General features: G+C 33.3%; 3 protein-coding genes across 4 annotated transcripts in view; all 3 read right to left on the bottom strand.

The window, feature by feature from the left end:
* Positions 1-1,284, bottom strand: part of LOC109537943 (BTB/POZ domain-containing protein 7) — a 27,569-nt gene extending 26,285 nt beyond the window's left edge. For both annotated transcript variants that reach the window (XM_019904933.2, XM_019904934.2), the window contains exon 1: positions 914-1,284. The gene's annotated coding sequence lies outside the window, so the exon portion shown is untranslated. The remainder of the gene's footprint in view (positions 1-913) is intronic.
* A 949-nt stretch (positions 1,285-2,233) lies between these two features.
* On the bottom strand, positions 2,234-4,910 carry LOC109537942 (protein SHQ1 homolog). Its single transcript, XM_019904932.2, has one exon. The coding sequence runs from the start codon at positions 4,808-4,810 to the stop codon at positions 3,452-3,454; it is 1,359 nt and encodes a 452-aa protein (XP_019760491.1). The 5' UTR covers positions 4,811-4,910; the 3' UTR covers positions 2,234-3,451.
* Positions 4,911-8,784: 3,874 nt separating this feature from the next.
* On the bottom strand, positions 8,785-13,292 carry LOC109537881 (glycine, alanine and asparagine-rich protein). The gene is made up of 4 exons (XM_019904802.2): positions 13,103-13,292; positions 12,984-13,029; positions 12,318-12,607; positions 8,785-9,444 (listed from the first exon to the last, which is right to left on the bottom strand). Exons 2-4 carry the CDS (start codon positions 13,018-13,020, stop codon positions 8,848-8,850), a joined length of 924 nt encoding a protein of 307 aa, XP_019760361.1. The 5' UTR covers positions 13,021-13,029; positions 13,103-13,292; the 3' UTR covers positions 8,785-8,847.
* Positions 13,293-17,759: the final 4,467 nt, after the last annotated feature.

Raw genomic sequence — 17,759 nt, 5'->3', positions numbered from 1 at the left:
TAAAGCGATGTGCCACCTGACCCCTATTCCCCGTTAAGATTCTAAGGGTCACATCTACCGCTCTTAGGGGGTTGAAACAAGAAAGCTAAAAATATTAATTTAGTGTCCCCCTTACGAATAAAATTAACAGTATTTCCGATTTTTCATATGTTTATCTGCAAGAAAGATATTAAAGGTGGGAAGTTTTCTAATGGGCATCCGGTATAATTATTACTATCCATAATTATCCATCCTTATTTAATATAATTAAATACTAATACGTTAATTTCTAATAACTACTTAAATACATTTGAGATCCGCATTTAATTGAGATCAATATTGGACCTGTTGTTTTTGGAAGGATAAGCATATAGGTAGTCAAGTTTTAAAGCATTATTAACTTCGCTAGGAAGCTTTGCATAATTTAGCATTACTTATTACCTACTTATGTAGACATTAGATCATGTCTGAATATTAAATGTTAATGTAAACTTGTGAAATTGAATGTGAATTAGACCCCAGAAATTGGGAAACTTTATTGTCAATATGTAGGTAGGTACTATTAGAACTGTTGGATTGTTTGCAAACTAATAAAACATCTACGACACAATTCTGCATAATACATGCAATATCTGTTTGGGTAAAAAGGCTCAGGCGGTGCTGAAATGAAATGAAATAACAATATCGAAGTAACATCTGAAATGACAGAAGTGGGGCATATTTTAGCAAAATATTAAAGTTAAATCACATTGAAACGCAATTGCTGAAAATAAAGACAAATGTTCGCGATAAATTGCGGTTGTTTCTGATTGTATTTTAGACACTTCCTAGTAAACATTGTGCGAACAGTGTATCTTTCGCGTTCAGCCCTCGGCCATGTCCTAGTTAAATAAGGGCGACAAAGAAAATAAACAGAAGAAGTAAATATAAATACCTGGGCGGCGAAGAAACATCTTAATCCCAACAAACGTCTGGCTTTTTCGTAGGCCCGGCATCACTTTTAATTGAAAATTACTGAATAGTAGCCATGTTTAAGCATTTGTAGAGAAAAACAATATTATGCGTGCCACATAAACACATGTTTCTTGAACATCGTCGATTTCAATTGCATATTGATTAACCACTTGATCTAAACAAAACCACCGTATGTTCCCGTAGGTTCATGGAAAATTCAATAACACACGAATTGCACCAATTTCTCTTTAGCACAGCTATCAAGGAAAACTTTCCAGTCCAGAGAAAACAAAGTTCGATGTGCTCCAAACTTCACTTCACCGTTCACGACAACAGACAGCGCACAGTTTAGTGACTGTGTATCGGATATTCGGATTATTACCGCGTATGACTTCTCAGGTACGTCGTTCACTATTTGACTTTGACTCTTTACTGAAGCCTGTCCACCAACAGATGGCAGCTGAAAATGACGACACTAATCTTTAGCTATGGACAATAAACCATAAAATATATTAATAGATTGAGAATTTTTCAAAAACCAAATCTCAGGGCGATTTTTTTTACAGGTACATTAATTTAACCTTGTTAAACAATTTATTAATATACTCTTTTTTAAGGCATCTTTTAAGAGCGATAGATTTCCTATTGAAAAGTTCAAGTACCTAATTCTCTAAATTTATTTCTTTACTAATTGGATTTTTTCTAATACGGCTTGAACCTGAGTCTGTCGCAAGACCCATGGGGGCAGCTCTTGGTTACCTTTTGCTAAAGAATGCTCTTTTTATTGTGAAATAAGAGCATTCTTCATCAATCTATAATATAAAAAAGAAAATTCTATTTTTAAGATAAACATTTATTATTGATTTAAGATAATTAATTAGGTGTAAATGCAAAAATAAACACATATCCTCAGTTTGATCCTTCTAGGTAAACGGCAATGTGAACAATGAAGAGAAAACCAAAAATATTGATTTGAGTGAAATCAACTTTAAATTATATTTAAAATTTGCTTTTTCCGTGTGTGGGTTTCACTTCCGGACACTGTATACTGGAAAGAGTTTCCACGTAGTTTCAGAGTGCCTGGAAAACGCATCTTTTTCGGAAGAAGCCATAGAATGCCATAGTGAAACGACCGTAATTCTGGTTTCTAATCTCACTATTTAATTAACTTAGGCAAGTGCAAGGAAGCTGGCCTCTCGAAAAGTCCGTATGTAAATTATGAAAAATCACAAACAACTATGAACGGGGCGCACTATATGACAACTGCTATAAGAATCTTATAATTTAAAAAGACATCAAATATTTCATGAAGAAGTTTTATTATTGATAATACGCTCTCTACATCAGTAGTTATCTAATACTGTGATAGCCAAGAAATATAGTTAACTGACAAAAAACGAGTATAATTTAGTGGCTTGCTATATTTTTGGGCCAAGCGCGCGAGAATCAAATTCGTCTTGTCCTAAAATGCACAAGAAATAACATTTAAGTAATAACATGTATCCATAAATTTTTTAGTATTCGTAAAATATATGTAAAAGGTAACACCAGTATTTAGACTAATAATTAACCTGCCGCCGTTCTAAATCCAAGAGGGAGCAAGCCAAATAAATTTAAAGTGCGTCTTCGTGTAAAAGTACATTTACGATTTGCCGATCAACAACAAAATGGTGATTTATTAATTGATAATATCATCTATCTATAGTCTCTGATTTTAGCTGCATGTTACTGTTCAATTATGAATGTATATATTATTTCTATATAGCATGATTATTTTACGAAATAATGGATTGCTTTGTGAGGTTCTGGCAATTATTACTGCTCACGTGTGTATTTCGCGCATTTGCGGTTTGCTCCATCTTGGATTTGGGACCACTGTACATCTATATACAACAGTAAAGATACACTAAATTAAAAAGTGTGAACGCTATATGCAGAAGACTCTAGATAGAAAGTGTGTTCTTAACCTGTAGTCAAATAGAAAACGTTTTTAACTGTTAATTTGCAAAAGGACTTCTTTACAAAAAATATCTCTTATGGCAAAATCGAAAATTGTTATATAATCGAGAAGTTGATCAGAACTGAAAACTACTTTCAATGATGATTTCCATCTATAATTCCCTCAACATTGAATTTTAAGATTTTCGATAATTATCTCTAGCGTTCGTTAACGTGTATAAATTCCAAATTTGGTTATTCCGAAAGTGGAAGGTTTTCACGTTTTTAATCAACAAAAGATATAACAGTTTTAGTATTGAAGTGAGCAAAATAAAAAATCATCTAGCATAGAGAAATGTAGGGATACATCTTGAAAAACGTGTAAATCATGTGAACATGTTCTGAAATGGATTTAATTGCTTCTTTAGTTAATTTTCAATTCTGATCAACTTTCTGCAACCAACAAAAGCATTTGGATCAAGTTATTGAACAAAACGACCTTTTTGAAATAAAGAATAAAGCTATATGCATATGAATTAGTGTATTATTGAGATCAAACAACAAACGTTTCGTCTTAAAATTAATGCGGTATTAAATGTTTACCATCAATTGTCTCACCACAGCAAGACTCACATTCGCTAGAATCGTCGGAACTCGAAGAATCATCGGTGCTACCGTCAGATGATGAATAATCATCGCTATCCGAGGCATCGTGATCAGAATCATCATTTATTGTTAAGGCTGCAAATTCACAATGTGGGATGAAGCCATCTTCTATTTCCATCAAATTTAATCCTAGATCTACTTTGGCAACTTTTAAAGTAGTGACTTCTTGCACTGTCTTATTCCACAAGTCTGAGTCCCATTTCATCACATAGATGATATAGTCTTTAATAAAGATTTGATTGATAATATAACGGTCTCCATGTAGGAAGATGTTGTAAATCTTGATTAGTACTCGCACAATTTCTTTAATATTTGAACTAATTAAAGTTTTGAGATCGTTAAAGACAGTTTGAGATAATTCAAAGTGCCGGTAAAGCGGGTATATTAAAGATCGTCTAAATGCAGAAATTATGGCAGCTTTGGGTTTAGCAAAACCCTCAAACCAGCACAACGTGGCAGCTAACTTATTAATATCCCAACTAGACTCACTATTGCCCTCAAATTCTGTGATTCGCTGGTCATAGCAATATGCAAACAATAAGTCAATCAGACCATTTTGGCAGTAGGCTATTTGTTCCATGCTTAAATTGTATTGTTTATTTGGAAGATCTTTAAGAAAATCCAGTTCCATTTCAGTAAAACTAAAACTTGAGTCTTGCTTTTCGCCAAGGGAGAACTTTTGTGAAATTACTTCGCAAATTTGGTCATTGTCAATAAAATCGGCCATATAGTGATCCATATTAAATTTCCCTTGCTCATACTGTATTCTTAGCTTACGTCGCTCTTTTAAAGATACTTCACAGGGATTTACTTCAAAAATATCATCAAATGCAGAGCTAACTTTCATAAAGTCGTTAGAATTTCTTAATGCAAATCCGTACCCAAACTCCGGATTGCTCACTATACTTTCTCCTGGTTCAGTATCATGCTCTGATATCACTTCAATGGGAATTGTTCCTTTTTCACAATGAGCGTCAACTTTCACGGTAAGAAGTTTGGTAATAAGTTCCAGATCCTTAAAATATTCCCCAGGTTGTTCTTTATGATATGTAAAGAGAAACTCGCCGGAATCTGTATCGAAAGAGCTTTTTGATCTTTCATCTTCAACAATTTTTCCAGGCAACGTTAATCTCAAATAGTATGGCTTAGATGAAAAAAGAAATACCTCTTCATCTACATCGATTTCCAGCTGACTCAAGCTGCAATATGGGGCTCGAATACTAATCGTTACAGAATTTTCATCTTGAGACAGGTGAAAACGTGGGGTTATCATTTTCACTGCCCTAAAGACTATTTACCACAAATTAAAGACTAATTAATCACTACTACCCCGCCAATGAGACTAAGTTTGGTTAGGTCCACAGGGTCCACAGATAGACGAGGTGAAGGTTGCCTCGCATTGATACGGTGTATATGTTTATTTGCGGCTACGGAGCGACCTTACACAATTTATACTTAGTAGGCAATCAATTATACAATAACGTATGGGTCGGCGAATGCATCTGAGCTTAACTGAGCCCTTCAGTCACCTATTCATTACCATTACATTAATGTTATAAAAATGAATAATTTTTAAGAATAGTCGTGAACTAACGCAATGAAAATTATGATCTGCTGTTAGATTAAAACTACTTATTCTCAGTCATTCCAATTTGTTTTTTGCCCGAAGCTAAAAATATATGTGTTTAAAAGTGTAATAGTTCGTGTACTTAATGTTACAGTTCCCGGAACCTATAGGGACCCAAACCGGAACGGAACCGGTTTTTTTTCTGGAGCGGAACCGAAACTGGAACCATATATTTTCTATTAGCACACTGTCAAGGGCTGAACCGTAAAATATTTTATTTCGGTTTCTTCGTTTCTTTCGGTACAGCTTGTAATGTTTGAAAAAGAACTTGGGGTTTTTGAGGATTTCTAGAAAATCTCCCTTCGATAACAAAAATGACAGCGAATTTTAGATTCAAAGATGATTAGGGTAATGCAAAATATAGAATTAGGTAAGCAAATGCAATTATTTAGATTGTTTAACCCTTTCAACCTGTTGCATTTTTGTTTATTTCATGTTTATGTGACTATTTAACTGTGTTTCTAACGCTCTTCGTGAATAATAGGTTTTTAGTTATTAGTATTTGTTGGTTATAACAGTTCATTTGCAAATTCTTGCAATTCTTTCAGTTCTGACTCTGACCCTGACGAACACGATATGGAAACGAAATCATCTAGTTCTTCATTAAGCGATGATTTATAGTCCTTAGCAAAACTTATATTATTTGAAATTCCTATAAAGTGGAATAAAAAGCAAGAAAAAGCTTAATCCGTAAAATAATAGTAAAAACCAATAAACGTGCGGCAACTCGATTTCTGAGGCCGCCTTGGAGGTCAACTATTAACAAAAAAATATTAGAGGAAAAATATTATTTGTGAGGACCAATCGACTTTTCAATCGTAAGAAACAAACACCGTACGTTTATACACTACTTTTAAAATCCTAGTTTTTCGAACACTTGAAATGGGAATTCCCAACAAAACCAACTCTTCGAAAGATTGTGATAAGTATAAAGGCAAAAACCAGCGAGAAAAATCTTTAAACCGAAAAAATATTGAAAAAATCAGAATTAACGAAATAGTGGAAATCAGTGGAAACGAAATAAAAAATACTTTTCAAAAATACCATGATTAAATTAATTTTTGTATGGGAGTCCTTATTTCAATGTTGTTCCATTTAGGATTACCTTAATTTCAATCCTTGGATACTTACTTATTATAATTGTGTCTACCGTTCAACCAGTCGAAGTACGGTCTGAAGCAGTGGATCTTTTTCTTCTTGATCTGTTATCTTGTAGAATACAACAAGCAAAGAAAAATATAATGATATTCCTAGATAGAGTTTTTTGTTCCCGTTCGTTGTATTATACAGATTTCGGAACCGAAATTAAAAATCTACTTTTTATTGAAACTCAGTAATTATCCCAAAGGTAATGGCAAAAAATAGTATTAAAGCAAATGTTCAAACGCATTCCCATTTTCCCTGAGGCATAATCTTTGAACGTTGTTATGAAGAACTCCTTGCAGCATTTGTGGGGATATTTCGTAGAAGATGCGTCATTCTCTGCTTCATATCCTCGGGATCAGTTGGAACAACTTGAAAGACTTTTTCTTTGACGTATCCTCAAAGGAAAAAAATCCACCGGGTGAGGTCAGGTGATCTGGCCGGCTAATTACTATGCGCGCTCCTTTTTATCCATATATGAGTATATTGATCGATGTAAAAGTTTAGGCACATTAAGGGCAAAGTGAAGGTATAATAATGTCAAAAGACTCCTACCCCTAAACTCTCGAGAAAATTGCAAACATTTTGTTGCGTACCAATGTTTAACCGCCGGTTAGGTGCAAAACTACTGAATTTAGTCACATATCCAATAAAATCGAACACGTACAAGCATCAAAACATCGATTTTTACTAAGATCAATAACCACAATAAGATCTCAAAAGTCACTGCACAATCGATCAAACCAACTATTGTACAAACTGACAAACATTTCCGCCGAAAGCAGTAAATTTTTCTTATTCCAAAAATTATTTGTCCGCTACGCCGGGAAAAATTCCTTTCAAAGTTATAAATGATCGGACAAAAACGAAAAACTCTTCACAAACATGACAAGGATAGCTAGAGCACAGCTCCAAATGCAAATAAAATTAAATAAAAAAACGAACAACAACTGCCATAAGTGGACCATAACACTAAATCTCTATTAATATTGCAAATAATCCCACTCTTTTTTCCCTATAACTCGCTAAACTAGTTAAAAGGTGATGTGATGATGATGAAGATGGTGTTTTTCGCAAAAAATAAAGGTTGTTTACACACATATATATGAAGATATTTATTGCTATATCGATATTTACCACATTTGCAACCAGGGTTGAAAAGTTAATAAAATATTTTCCACTTCTCTAAAATATTTCGGCAAATCAACGCAAAACTGTTATACTTTTACACCATCTGCTGACTACACTCGCGACAATTTTCGACACAGTTAAAATAACATAAATGAACAGTACTCCCTTAGAAAAAAATCAATAATGCATCCATAATGCAATAACCTGCATTATAGATTTTAAGATTCAAAAAAATGCGTTTTATTTTTCACTTCAGCAACAAAACACTGCAATACGGACGAACAGAATACGAATGAAATTGACTGCTTTTAAATCATTCAAGCAATGTTTATTAAATAACTACATCACTTAAAATATTAACTGTCCTAAAAGAAAAGTAAACTCAGTTGACTCAATTTTTTCTTAATAAAATATCTATTTCAAACATTTGCTCTACATGTAGGCATGACAAACATTTCAATTTATAATTTTGTACAGTACAATTTGCAACTTATTTATTTCGCCTTAAAATTATATAATGTTGAGGTCAATGGGATGTCGTTGATTGAGCAGATTATTGACACATATTTTTCTAAATATACCAATCAATTAACATGACATAATTCGATTAAAGTGTTACGTTGCTTTGACGTAACTTTATATTGTGCCAATGTGTTTCGTGTAGTTATTGGTTCGGTTATCATACCGCATTATTCAGAATTAAGTACGTAATTTTTGCTGCAGTACATTTCTTTCTCATCGCATTAGCTTGCAAAGCCGCAAATTAAACGGTGTATTTTTGCTTCTACAAAATAAACGAGACATTAGGTAACTAACGATTAGAAATAATAATTATGAAACTATTAGAAGTGTTTGAATAAAGAAATATTGATTAGTAGCGAAAATGTGTCTTTGAGTAATTAGATATGGCAATTAAATAAAATTCATTCTATTTTACAGGTGTTTATTTACAAACCATCGCTATTCAAAGAATTTCTTCTTTTGTCCTCTTCTTGGAAGCAACATAACAATTTTTCCTTTCGAATAAGTAAACTCTTATTTCTTTCTTATACAGGGGATACTGTGTCAGTCTTTGGTGCTTTTTGCTAGAACTGATTTATGGCATGAAGAAGTTTATTATGTTCCCCAGTAGAGGTATACTACGTAGCCATCCTAAAGGATAAAACTAAAATTATCCTAGGACGGTATTTTTTGCTAAAATTTGCTAAAATCAAATACAAAAAATACGAAACGAAGAAATAAATTTAAAAATTGACATTTTATGAAGATCTGTTGGTTGTTGGTTGCCCATTTATATAATACTTGTGTTGAAGGATGGAAACGTGAAACGTCTAGAAAAATAACTATTAATTTTTGTGGAAATTTATTTAAACAAAAAGTATAAAAACAATAAATTTACTCTATAACTGTTATCGTTCATATTCAAAAGGTTTATAAAAATCACGCTCAAAAGGAGCGGTAAGTTTTCCTTTACCTCCTGCACCGCCTTGTCCTTTTCCTCCTGCACCACCGTTGTCTTTTGGTACCTGTGGTGGGGGTGGCGGAGGAGGCAGTTGGGCAGCTTTTGCCAAGCCTGCCGCAGCTTTTGCTGCAGCGGCTGCAGCATTAGCCGCTGCTGTTTGTGCTGCTGCTTGGGCCTTTTGAGCAGCTGCTTGTGTTGCTTGAAAGTCAATTCTGACACTCTTCAGTTGCTGTCCTAGTTGATCCAATCGCTGAATTGCCGAACCCACCATCGCTTGCTGCGCAGCCAACTCACCAGCTGCTTCAGAAGCTGCTTGAGTAACATGGTCAGCTGCAGCTTGAGCTGCGTTTAGTGTCTGTTGCAATACGTTTACATGAGCTCTAGCTTCTTGTGCAGCACGATTTGTGGAATCAGCAGCTCTTTGGGCTTGCATCAGCTGCTCTTGCTCACCCCTTAAACCCTGTTGGGCGTCCCTGAATTGCTGCTCGAGTCCTTGGAGGATAATTTGTTTCCCTGCTAAAGCAGCCTGCGCTGTAGCTGATGCCTAAACACAAAGGACGGAATTGTAGATTTTTAATGCATTTGGAGCAGTAAAATGCCGAGAATAATATGCAAATTAAAAGACTCGTGTTTAATTGCAGGCTTTGTCACAGACCAAAAAACACTTTATTAATGATGATTAATTAATATCATGACAGAAAGTGCTTAAATTATGACGAACGCTTTGATGAACGCCTTATCTGAAAAACTGGAAATATTTTTCTTAAGCTAATATCTTGAGTTTGGTGAATAATTGATTGGTATGTTGTCAAAATGCCCAGACTTACATTGACCAAGGTAGTGAAAGTGCGAGCATGCAATTTGCTTTATATTTATGCAATTATTTGCCTTGCTCACAAAAACGTTTCAAACCATTTGTTCCAGCTGTTTTGTCACGAATTGAGGTGAACTTTGATTGTTATGGGTTTCGTTACATAGCATTTGGCGATTTTTTCAATTGAATGATCCTAATAAAATCCGTTTAAACTGCTCGCCAATTTTCATACTTTAATGCAGTTGTGGTTTTGTGAATGGCATATGTTGATGCTAACGGTATTGGAAATGGTAAAAAGAAAAATGAGAAATTAATTTTCATAGTGAGGTAGAATTTTTAACGCTTCCGATCCAGATACACAGAGCAGTAATAGTAATAGAGAATAGTAATTACGAGGCAATTTACTTTTTAGCACATGTTACAGCATCAGTTACAGAGTAACAGAATCTAATCAGTGGTTTATTTATGCGCTAACAATTGCAAATTGTTTACAATTCGAACATATTGGGAACATTCATATGCTAACTAGTTTGCTTTCTAACGTTTTTAGGAAACGTTAGTTTATATTTTAGAATTTCGACGTATGTTTCTCGACGAAAATTGAACACGGGGTAAGTCTAAACTCGTGGTCAATAGGAGGTTTGTTTTGCAAAGACACAAATTAGCAAACACAAGAGGATTAATTAATCAATTTTATCAGGAAAAAAATTGAGCGCCCAAAACACTGTTTTTTGATTTTGAGATTTTTCTTATGAAAGTAAGCAGTCAAAAAACCGCGGTTTTATTTTCTATCAATGTTTTTCAATCTCTTTTGTCTTGTATCTTGTAATTTGATGAGTAAATTATTGCTTTACAGTTTTATATATTTTTTGCAAACAATTTAAAAACATGTTCTTCTATTTAAAAAAATAGACATAACAATGGCATAAATAGGTAATAGACATAAAAATGCAAATATTCTAATATAAAAACGTAACATGTACCATTTGCTTAAAGTTTGCAACTTCACAAATATATTTCGATATAAACTTTTTTAGATAATAAATTTTACCGATAAACTTCTCTTTATTATTAATTATTTCCCGCATTTTATCGTTTTATCGAAATTACTGAATTTTAAAATTTATGGAAATTATTACTTTGCCCTATTAGATATTAGTAGATCAATACAGATTGACTACTTATATTTATCCGATACTTAATTTACTCAGCTTGAACCAAAAACACGGTTAAATATCCACCTGCAATAACCAGATATGTAATACAAGTTTCAACATTACTTTGAAAGTTTCTTTTGGGTCTTTTGAAATTCGAAATTGTGTTCTACAGATTTGGAGCTAACCGACCTTGGCGGAAAAATAGCCTATGTAATATCTTTCTCAATGTATTTAGTTGATTTTAATACGGTCATTCCGTTCACTGTTTAACTGCTGTTTGAAATCAATTTTCAAACCGAAAGTTACTTTTGAAAGTAAAGAAAATATGAAACGTAAGGAAGAGCGCGAAGATCCAACTTGCACAAAAATGTAACGTTGATTAATTATCTTAATTTATTATTAAACTTTATTTCTATTAAATTTTCGTTCGCTTTGAACCGAAATTTATAATTTTTCTACAACTGGTATAAGCAGTATTCAAATTTGAATGTGATAATATTTGAAGTGTCTTTATTACCGAGCAAACGCGAAAAGTGGTCTGAATTTTTTTTTTACAGCTTCATAAATATATATTTCTCACTTTTCATTATTTAATTTTTAATTTTTAGTTAAAGTCAAATTTGTGCCTCAAGTTGAATACACTTTTACTTCTCATTTTCTTCAGTAATGGTTCAATTCAAAGTTTAGTCCCATGAACTATTTTAACCGACCTTTTTATTGCGAATTTGTCGTTGGATAATTGGAATCATTTGAAATTAGTGTCGGAATTTTGAAACTATTGCTCTGCTGAAATTACGATTTCATGCTTCTTAATTTTTAATTGATTAAATTCGAATGAAACTTATCAATTTGTCGAATAAAATTTTAGTTTTTTGCTTGCTCCGAGTATGACGTAAATTATAGTTGCAAAAACAAACAGAATCCAAATATGATTACGATAATGTTTTCATATCTGCGACAAATAGATGAAATAGTATATGTATGTCTGCAGAATTTCTGAAAAAAAAATTCTGGTATTGCTGAGCTGCATGGCATGATTGAGCTAAACGGAGGGTGAGGCAAACACAGGACAAAAACTTCGCAAGTGTGTATAACAGATAACTTTAAAAGAAAACGACTGCGATAAATATGACTTTGAATTAAGTTTCTTTGTGGACCAAAAACAGGTGTTAAAGGTGTTAAAAAAGCGGGCAATTTTCTGATTTTGATTTACGTTTTCCAGATTCACTCGAATCGGTAGGAATTTAATCAAGAAAATTTAAGAGCAAATTAATCTAAATTAGGTTGAAGGCAAATCATATCTGAAAATGCGTGGCCATTACTATATAATGAAATATATCGTTACGTTTAAATGAATACGCTTTTTGACCGAAGTGAGAATCTTATATGATAAAAAGTGAAAGTTAAATAACAACCCTGAATGCAAGCAATATTATAGATTCTTACTCCAGCTGCAGACTGCGCGAGGGTATTCTTAGCCACATAAGCTGCCTGATAACCAGCAGCATCCTGGTTATTCACTGCATCTTTGGCTGTGTTTGAAGATCCTTCAGCAATGCTTCTTAAACTGCTCCCAACACTGAGACCTTGCTTCTTTTTGCCTCCTGTTGAGGCAGCTTGGACACTACTTGAACTGCTACCACCTGCTCCAGTTTTTATGTCAGAATGGTACTCAATATCAAAATTCGACAGTACATTAACATCATCGTATGGTTGATTAGAATAGGCGGGCACAACTGAAAAAAACATTTTACAAATTTAATATAATAATCTTTGAAATCACAACATTTTTTCATTGCATGAAAAATAATAAAATGAGTTCTCAAATATCAGAGGTAAAACGAATTAATATACTAGCTCTGGTTAGCTCTGCTCTGGTATGTTTATGAAAGAGATAATTGTTTAAATCTATCATACATTGTCTTTTGCAATATTATAAAGATATGGCTATAGAACTATTGATATGTAAAAAAATAAGTTTTTCAAGTACAAGTGCTGGATTGGTAGAGAAATATTTTCGTGGCTCAAACACCTAGGTATCAATATTTCATGAAAATATTTCCACAGCTAATTTAACTGACCAGAAGAAGGTAAAAAATTCATATTACTTACGTGTACACGTTAATATAAGTATCAAAAAGAGTATCATCTTCCTTAGCTGAAAACGATAAAATCCTTTTAAGTAAATCAGCACAAGCTAGCACAAAACACACCACTTAATATACACCTACCAAGGAAACATATATCCTAAATGGCGCTTACTAAATTTATTGTGGACTAATCGGAATTATCCAATTTCTGATTTTATACCAGGATTGATCTAAGCCCATTCGGTTTTCAAGTGGGGATAAATCTGATAGTCTGTATGAAATAAGCAGAAATGACAAAAAGAGAGAAACCAAACGATTAATATTTTATTTGCAGGTTTTTAGGAAGTGCACGAAATGGAACAATTTAGGAATCGAATCGATTGAAACGATTTTTTAATGCCCGATAGTTGCTGTGCGGTTTTCATTCGAAAATTTCACTTCATGCTCGGTATTGGAACTAGTTTACTCATTAGATCATATGACAGTCACTGTTTTTTAAGCTAAACGGTTCATATAATTTGCTAATTTAACGCTCTATTTTTTTATAAATATTGACACATATTTATTTGGTAACTGAGATAATATTTAATTGATATAGTATGAATGCAACATTTTCTTTGAAGTATCCACCTAGGAATTCATTCAGTAGTTTTTCAATTGGCGGGCAAATTACTTTTGGATGTTGAAATTAGGACAACTATGGGTAAACGAACGAGTCAGAATTGGTTCCGGACCTTCGTACCGAAAATAAATAATATTTTAAATACATCTTTGCTAGATACCGGGTGTCCTAGCAAGTGATAATTAAGACAGTTTTAATTTTTTTTCCAAAATTAAGGAAATTTTTTTCGTGTTCTCCTGTTTAATACCCATTGGAAGTCCTCATCGCATATGCGAGAATTTCATAATTCTCAAACAAATTTGTCGGGTAAGCGGGATGCCAATGAAACTACCTATTTTACATATTACATTACATTTACATTATTTATAATATAAGAAAGACAAATCAAAGTTGATGACAACATCCAATCTATGAGATCAAGGGAACAGCTCGAGAGGCTGGAGAATGAATTAAAAGGGATAAATTGGGACGAACTCGGACTGAGTTCTCGAACTTGAGACTCGAAGCCAGACTTAAGGCAGAAGAAGCAACCACCCTACAAAATCAATACTCTTTCTTATACCAGAAAAATGCCGAGACAAAATCACATCTTGGCGCAGTAGTAATCATGGTAAATACCAGACGGAGGGACCAGATCGCCAAAATGAATGCTCTCTCAAATAGAGTTATTTTCGTCATACTGAAGATATCGAGAAAGCGCAAAGATGCCAGAATCCAGGGAAATGCCAGATTCCGAATCTTCACGGGAGACTTCAATGCCAAAACTCCGGCAAAAACGGGTTCGGTATTCCATTGGATAATATCGTTGCTCCTTGAATTTGCTTCGTATTTCTGCATCTTTTTACAGTATTTTCATCGCTTTTATTAACCCCACGTGGGCAGTCCCCTTCTGAAAGGTTTTGCTGGTGGTTGCTCGAAACTTACAGCTTTTCCGAAATATTTGCCAATAAATTCTTAAAATGAGTTATTTCTCAATTGAGAAAATTTCCAATTGTACCGAAAAAGTAGAAAACAGTACTAATTATTTAAATTACGTGTAAATTTTACAACGCGTGGACCTTAATATCGACAACAATTTTCGCTAAATTGACCCGAATATAGAAAATAAAAATATAATCAAAATATTGCGACTACGACTGAGAAACTTATCAACATCATGCTTTTGTTGTAAATGTACAAAATTGTTGCTTCTTCTTAACTGAAAATTAGTGTAAAATGTACACTCACATTGCGTTGAAATAAAAGTAAAGGCATGCAAAACCCTAAAGCATATTTAACGCTTATTTGCATTTTTCGCACGTTTACCTTGTTGCAAACTTCATCTTCACGATGTATTTATTGAAACTAAAACTATATTTTTAAGTACATTAACAGACGTGAAGTGTATTCTTCTTCCAGTTACAAAATTTAGTTTACTATAGAAAATCTAGAAACACTTCTTTGTACTTCTGACTCCCTAACAATTATTAAAAGCCGTTGTTATTATGTTGTTCCTAATTGACCCATTTTCGCCGGTACCTTCCGCTTCAAGCGTTTTTCAATAAAATGACAAAGACATAACTTCTCAGTAATTTTAGCGTTTCATCATACAACCGCTATTGTGATTATTGTGCTAATAATAATATTGCATAAATTAATTTCACTTATTTTTCAGCTTGTCCAAATATACCTGTAATACAGTTAAACTTTGCTAATTGCTTTGGCGTGACTAAACACTAAGCGGACCAAAATAATTTCATTAATCTTTTGAGTTGTCATTTACCGATTAACATGTTTACGGATGATTAAAGGACGATTGAATTGAATATTTGTTTTCGATGGTTTGCCTATACAGGGTTATTCCGATTATACGACACGGAAGATCGCGGCTAAAGTATAAGTTTATGGATAAATAAAGGACCGCCGGGGATATATTTTAGACGTTTTTTTTTTAAGTTTAAACACTCAATGCCCATTTTCAATTTCGAAAACCAATTGTACCTTGCGGCAAAATTTTATAATTTATCGACGCACCTATCGCAATTAACGATTTTCAGTTTTGTATGTGGCTTTTAGACAAAATTGCAGACAACTAAAACTTTTTTGATGTAGCTTTGTTTACTGATGAATGCACGTTTCACAATGATCGATTTGTCAATAGGCACAATTTCTATTATTAATCGGATTTAAACGCTGCACCAATTTAGAATCATCCAAAATCAGCACAAATGGCCAGTAAATGTGTGATGCGGAATAATAAAAAATCTTTTAATTTGCCTTTTCAATTCGTCAAGGCTCTAATGCCTGACAATTCCATTAGTCATTAGAGCAGCCATGTGGCTTCAAATGGATAGAGCCCAAACACAGTCTTAAATCTTTATTTTCAACAGTGTTGAATTTGGAGAAGCGGTTATCAAAACTGGCCTCCGCAATCAGCAGATTTGACTTCTCTGGATTTTTTTATGGGAATTTTGGAGGGAGTTCTCTACAACTCAACCCCAACAACGCCAGAAAATATCTGGATATAAGGAGAGAATCATAAAAAAAATAGAATTTAAAAAAAATTGCGTTTAAAAAATAGTGTATTTATGTGTGGAGTCAGATGGGAGTCATGTTATTATAAGTCAGGTATTTTCGTGATTATACTCGTACAGTGTGTTTACTTAAGCTCGCTTAATTATACAAAAAAATATCCTTCATAAAAAGTTCTGCTTGGTTCAAAACATAAAACAGGGCCACCAGATCTAATTTTTCTCAGTCGTCTACGAGGTATATCAGAAAATGTGCATTTTACCCAAGAACAAACTACGTTTATTTTTGACAACATCGAAAATTGTCATAAAGAAAAGTTGATTACAGTTAAAAAGTTTGTTCAGATAGGTATGTAGTTGCACCAATCTATGACGAACGGAGTTCTGTTATTTTTTAGTTGGTTTCATATGCGAACTTTTATTATATGCTCAAATCAAAATCATTTAATGAAACTTTAACATAATTAAATCGCAAATTCAACCGGTGGGGTATTATTACAAAACAAAAATGAATGAAATTATTCGAAATGTAGTCCATCCACTTAAAACCATTTTCGACATCATCTAACTAATAAATTGATTGCAGTTGATAGTTGATTGGGGTTTTGCCGCATAGCATCGCAGCCTTGCTAAATTCGTAAAACTGAATCATCTGTGGTTAAAACTGGAGTAGAATAAACTTTGGGATTTACATGTCCTCGAACGTAAAATTAATTTAAATTTTTTTACTTGTTGTGTTTTGTTACTTGTTTACTTTTTTACGTTGTGTTCCAGAGAAACATTGAATTTTATCCTATTAAATGGCAGTGGCGTATATTTTTTTATTAGTACGGACGGCATTAATAAAAGAAAAATTTCGTTTCATTTAAAAATTATGCGTTATCGTTGGCAGTTACCGCCTGAAAAAATTCGTTTAAGGTCCAGAGCCGTTTGGCAACGATTAATATATTTTTTTGTGAAGCCAAACTTTTCAAAAAAAGTTTCTCGAATATAGTTTATAAGGCACTCATAGTTTTTTTTATTCTCTGTTGTTCTCTCAAGTGTCCGCTCTGGAAACTGGCCCACCTTGTTCAGAGCGCTTCAAATTATAGAGATATTTCTGACAAAAAAAGATCTAAACTTAGACATTTATTATCTAGATTTCTTTGAGGACTTAAAATCGGCGCTTCTAATCTCTGGCATGGTAGTTATTAAGCATGAACTATTAAAATTCTTACTTGACAGAACACGTAAAATGCAAGAATTACATACTGGATTACATGCACACCATAATTGTACTGATTTTAATTTAGAAAAAAAGACTCGGCGAGTAAAACCCAAAACCACAAAACTGTAGATAACCGCTTATTTTATATGTAATTGCACTAGTATTCAGAATTTCCGGGTTTATTGGTCGGGGTCATTTTGCACCAACATTCCGATATCTAGATCAGATTTATACTTCAGTAACCTACAAGCATGGAAATGATGAGCTTCCCATAGTCGCAAATATCTCGTTTATTAGAAAAATTATAAGAAGTACGATAGAAAAATTAGTTTTGCTTCTTCTTGGGCTGAAACAGTTCTGTGGCTTCAATTTTCAACTTCATTTTTTACCCTCTCTCAATAGGATACAAAAACTCGACTACAAGACAGATGAACCTCAATCATCCTAGACAATATGAAA

Source organism: Dendroctonus ponderosae, unplaced genomic scaffold, assembly GCF_020466585.1.
Source record: "Dendroctonus ponderosae isolate FM_Combo_2020 unplaced genomic scaffold, Dpon_F_20191213v2 Dpon_F_20191213_1, whole genome shotgun sequence".
NCBI classification, from domain to species: domain Eukaryota; kingdom Metazoa; phylum Arthropoda; class Insecta; order Coleoptera; family Curculionidae; genus Dendroctonus; species Dendroctonus ponderosae.
Note: the sequence above shows the minus strand (reverse complement) of the source record. Positions and strands in the feature narration are given on the sequence as shown.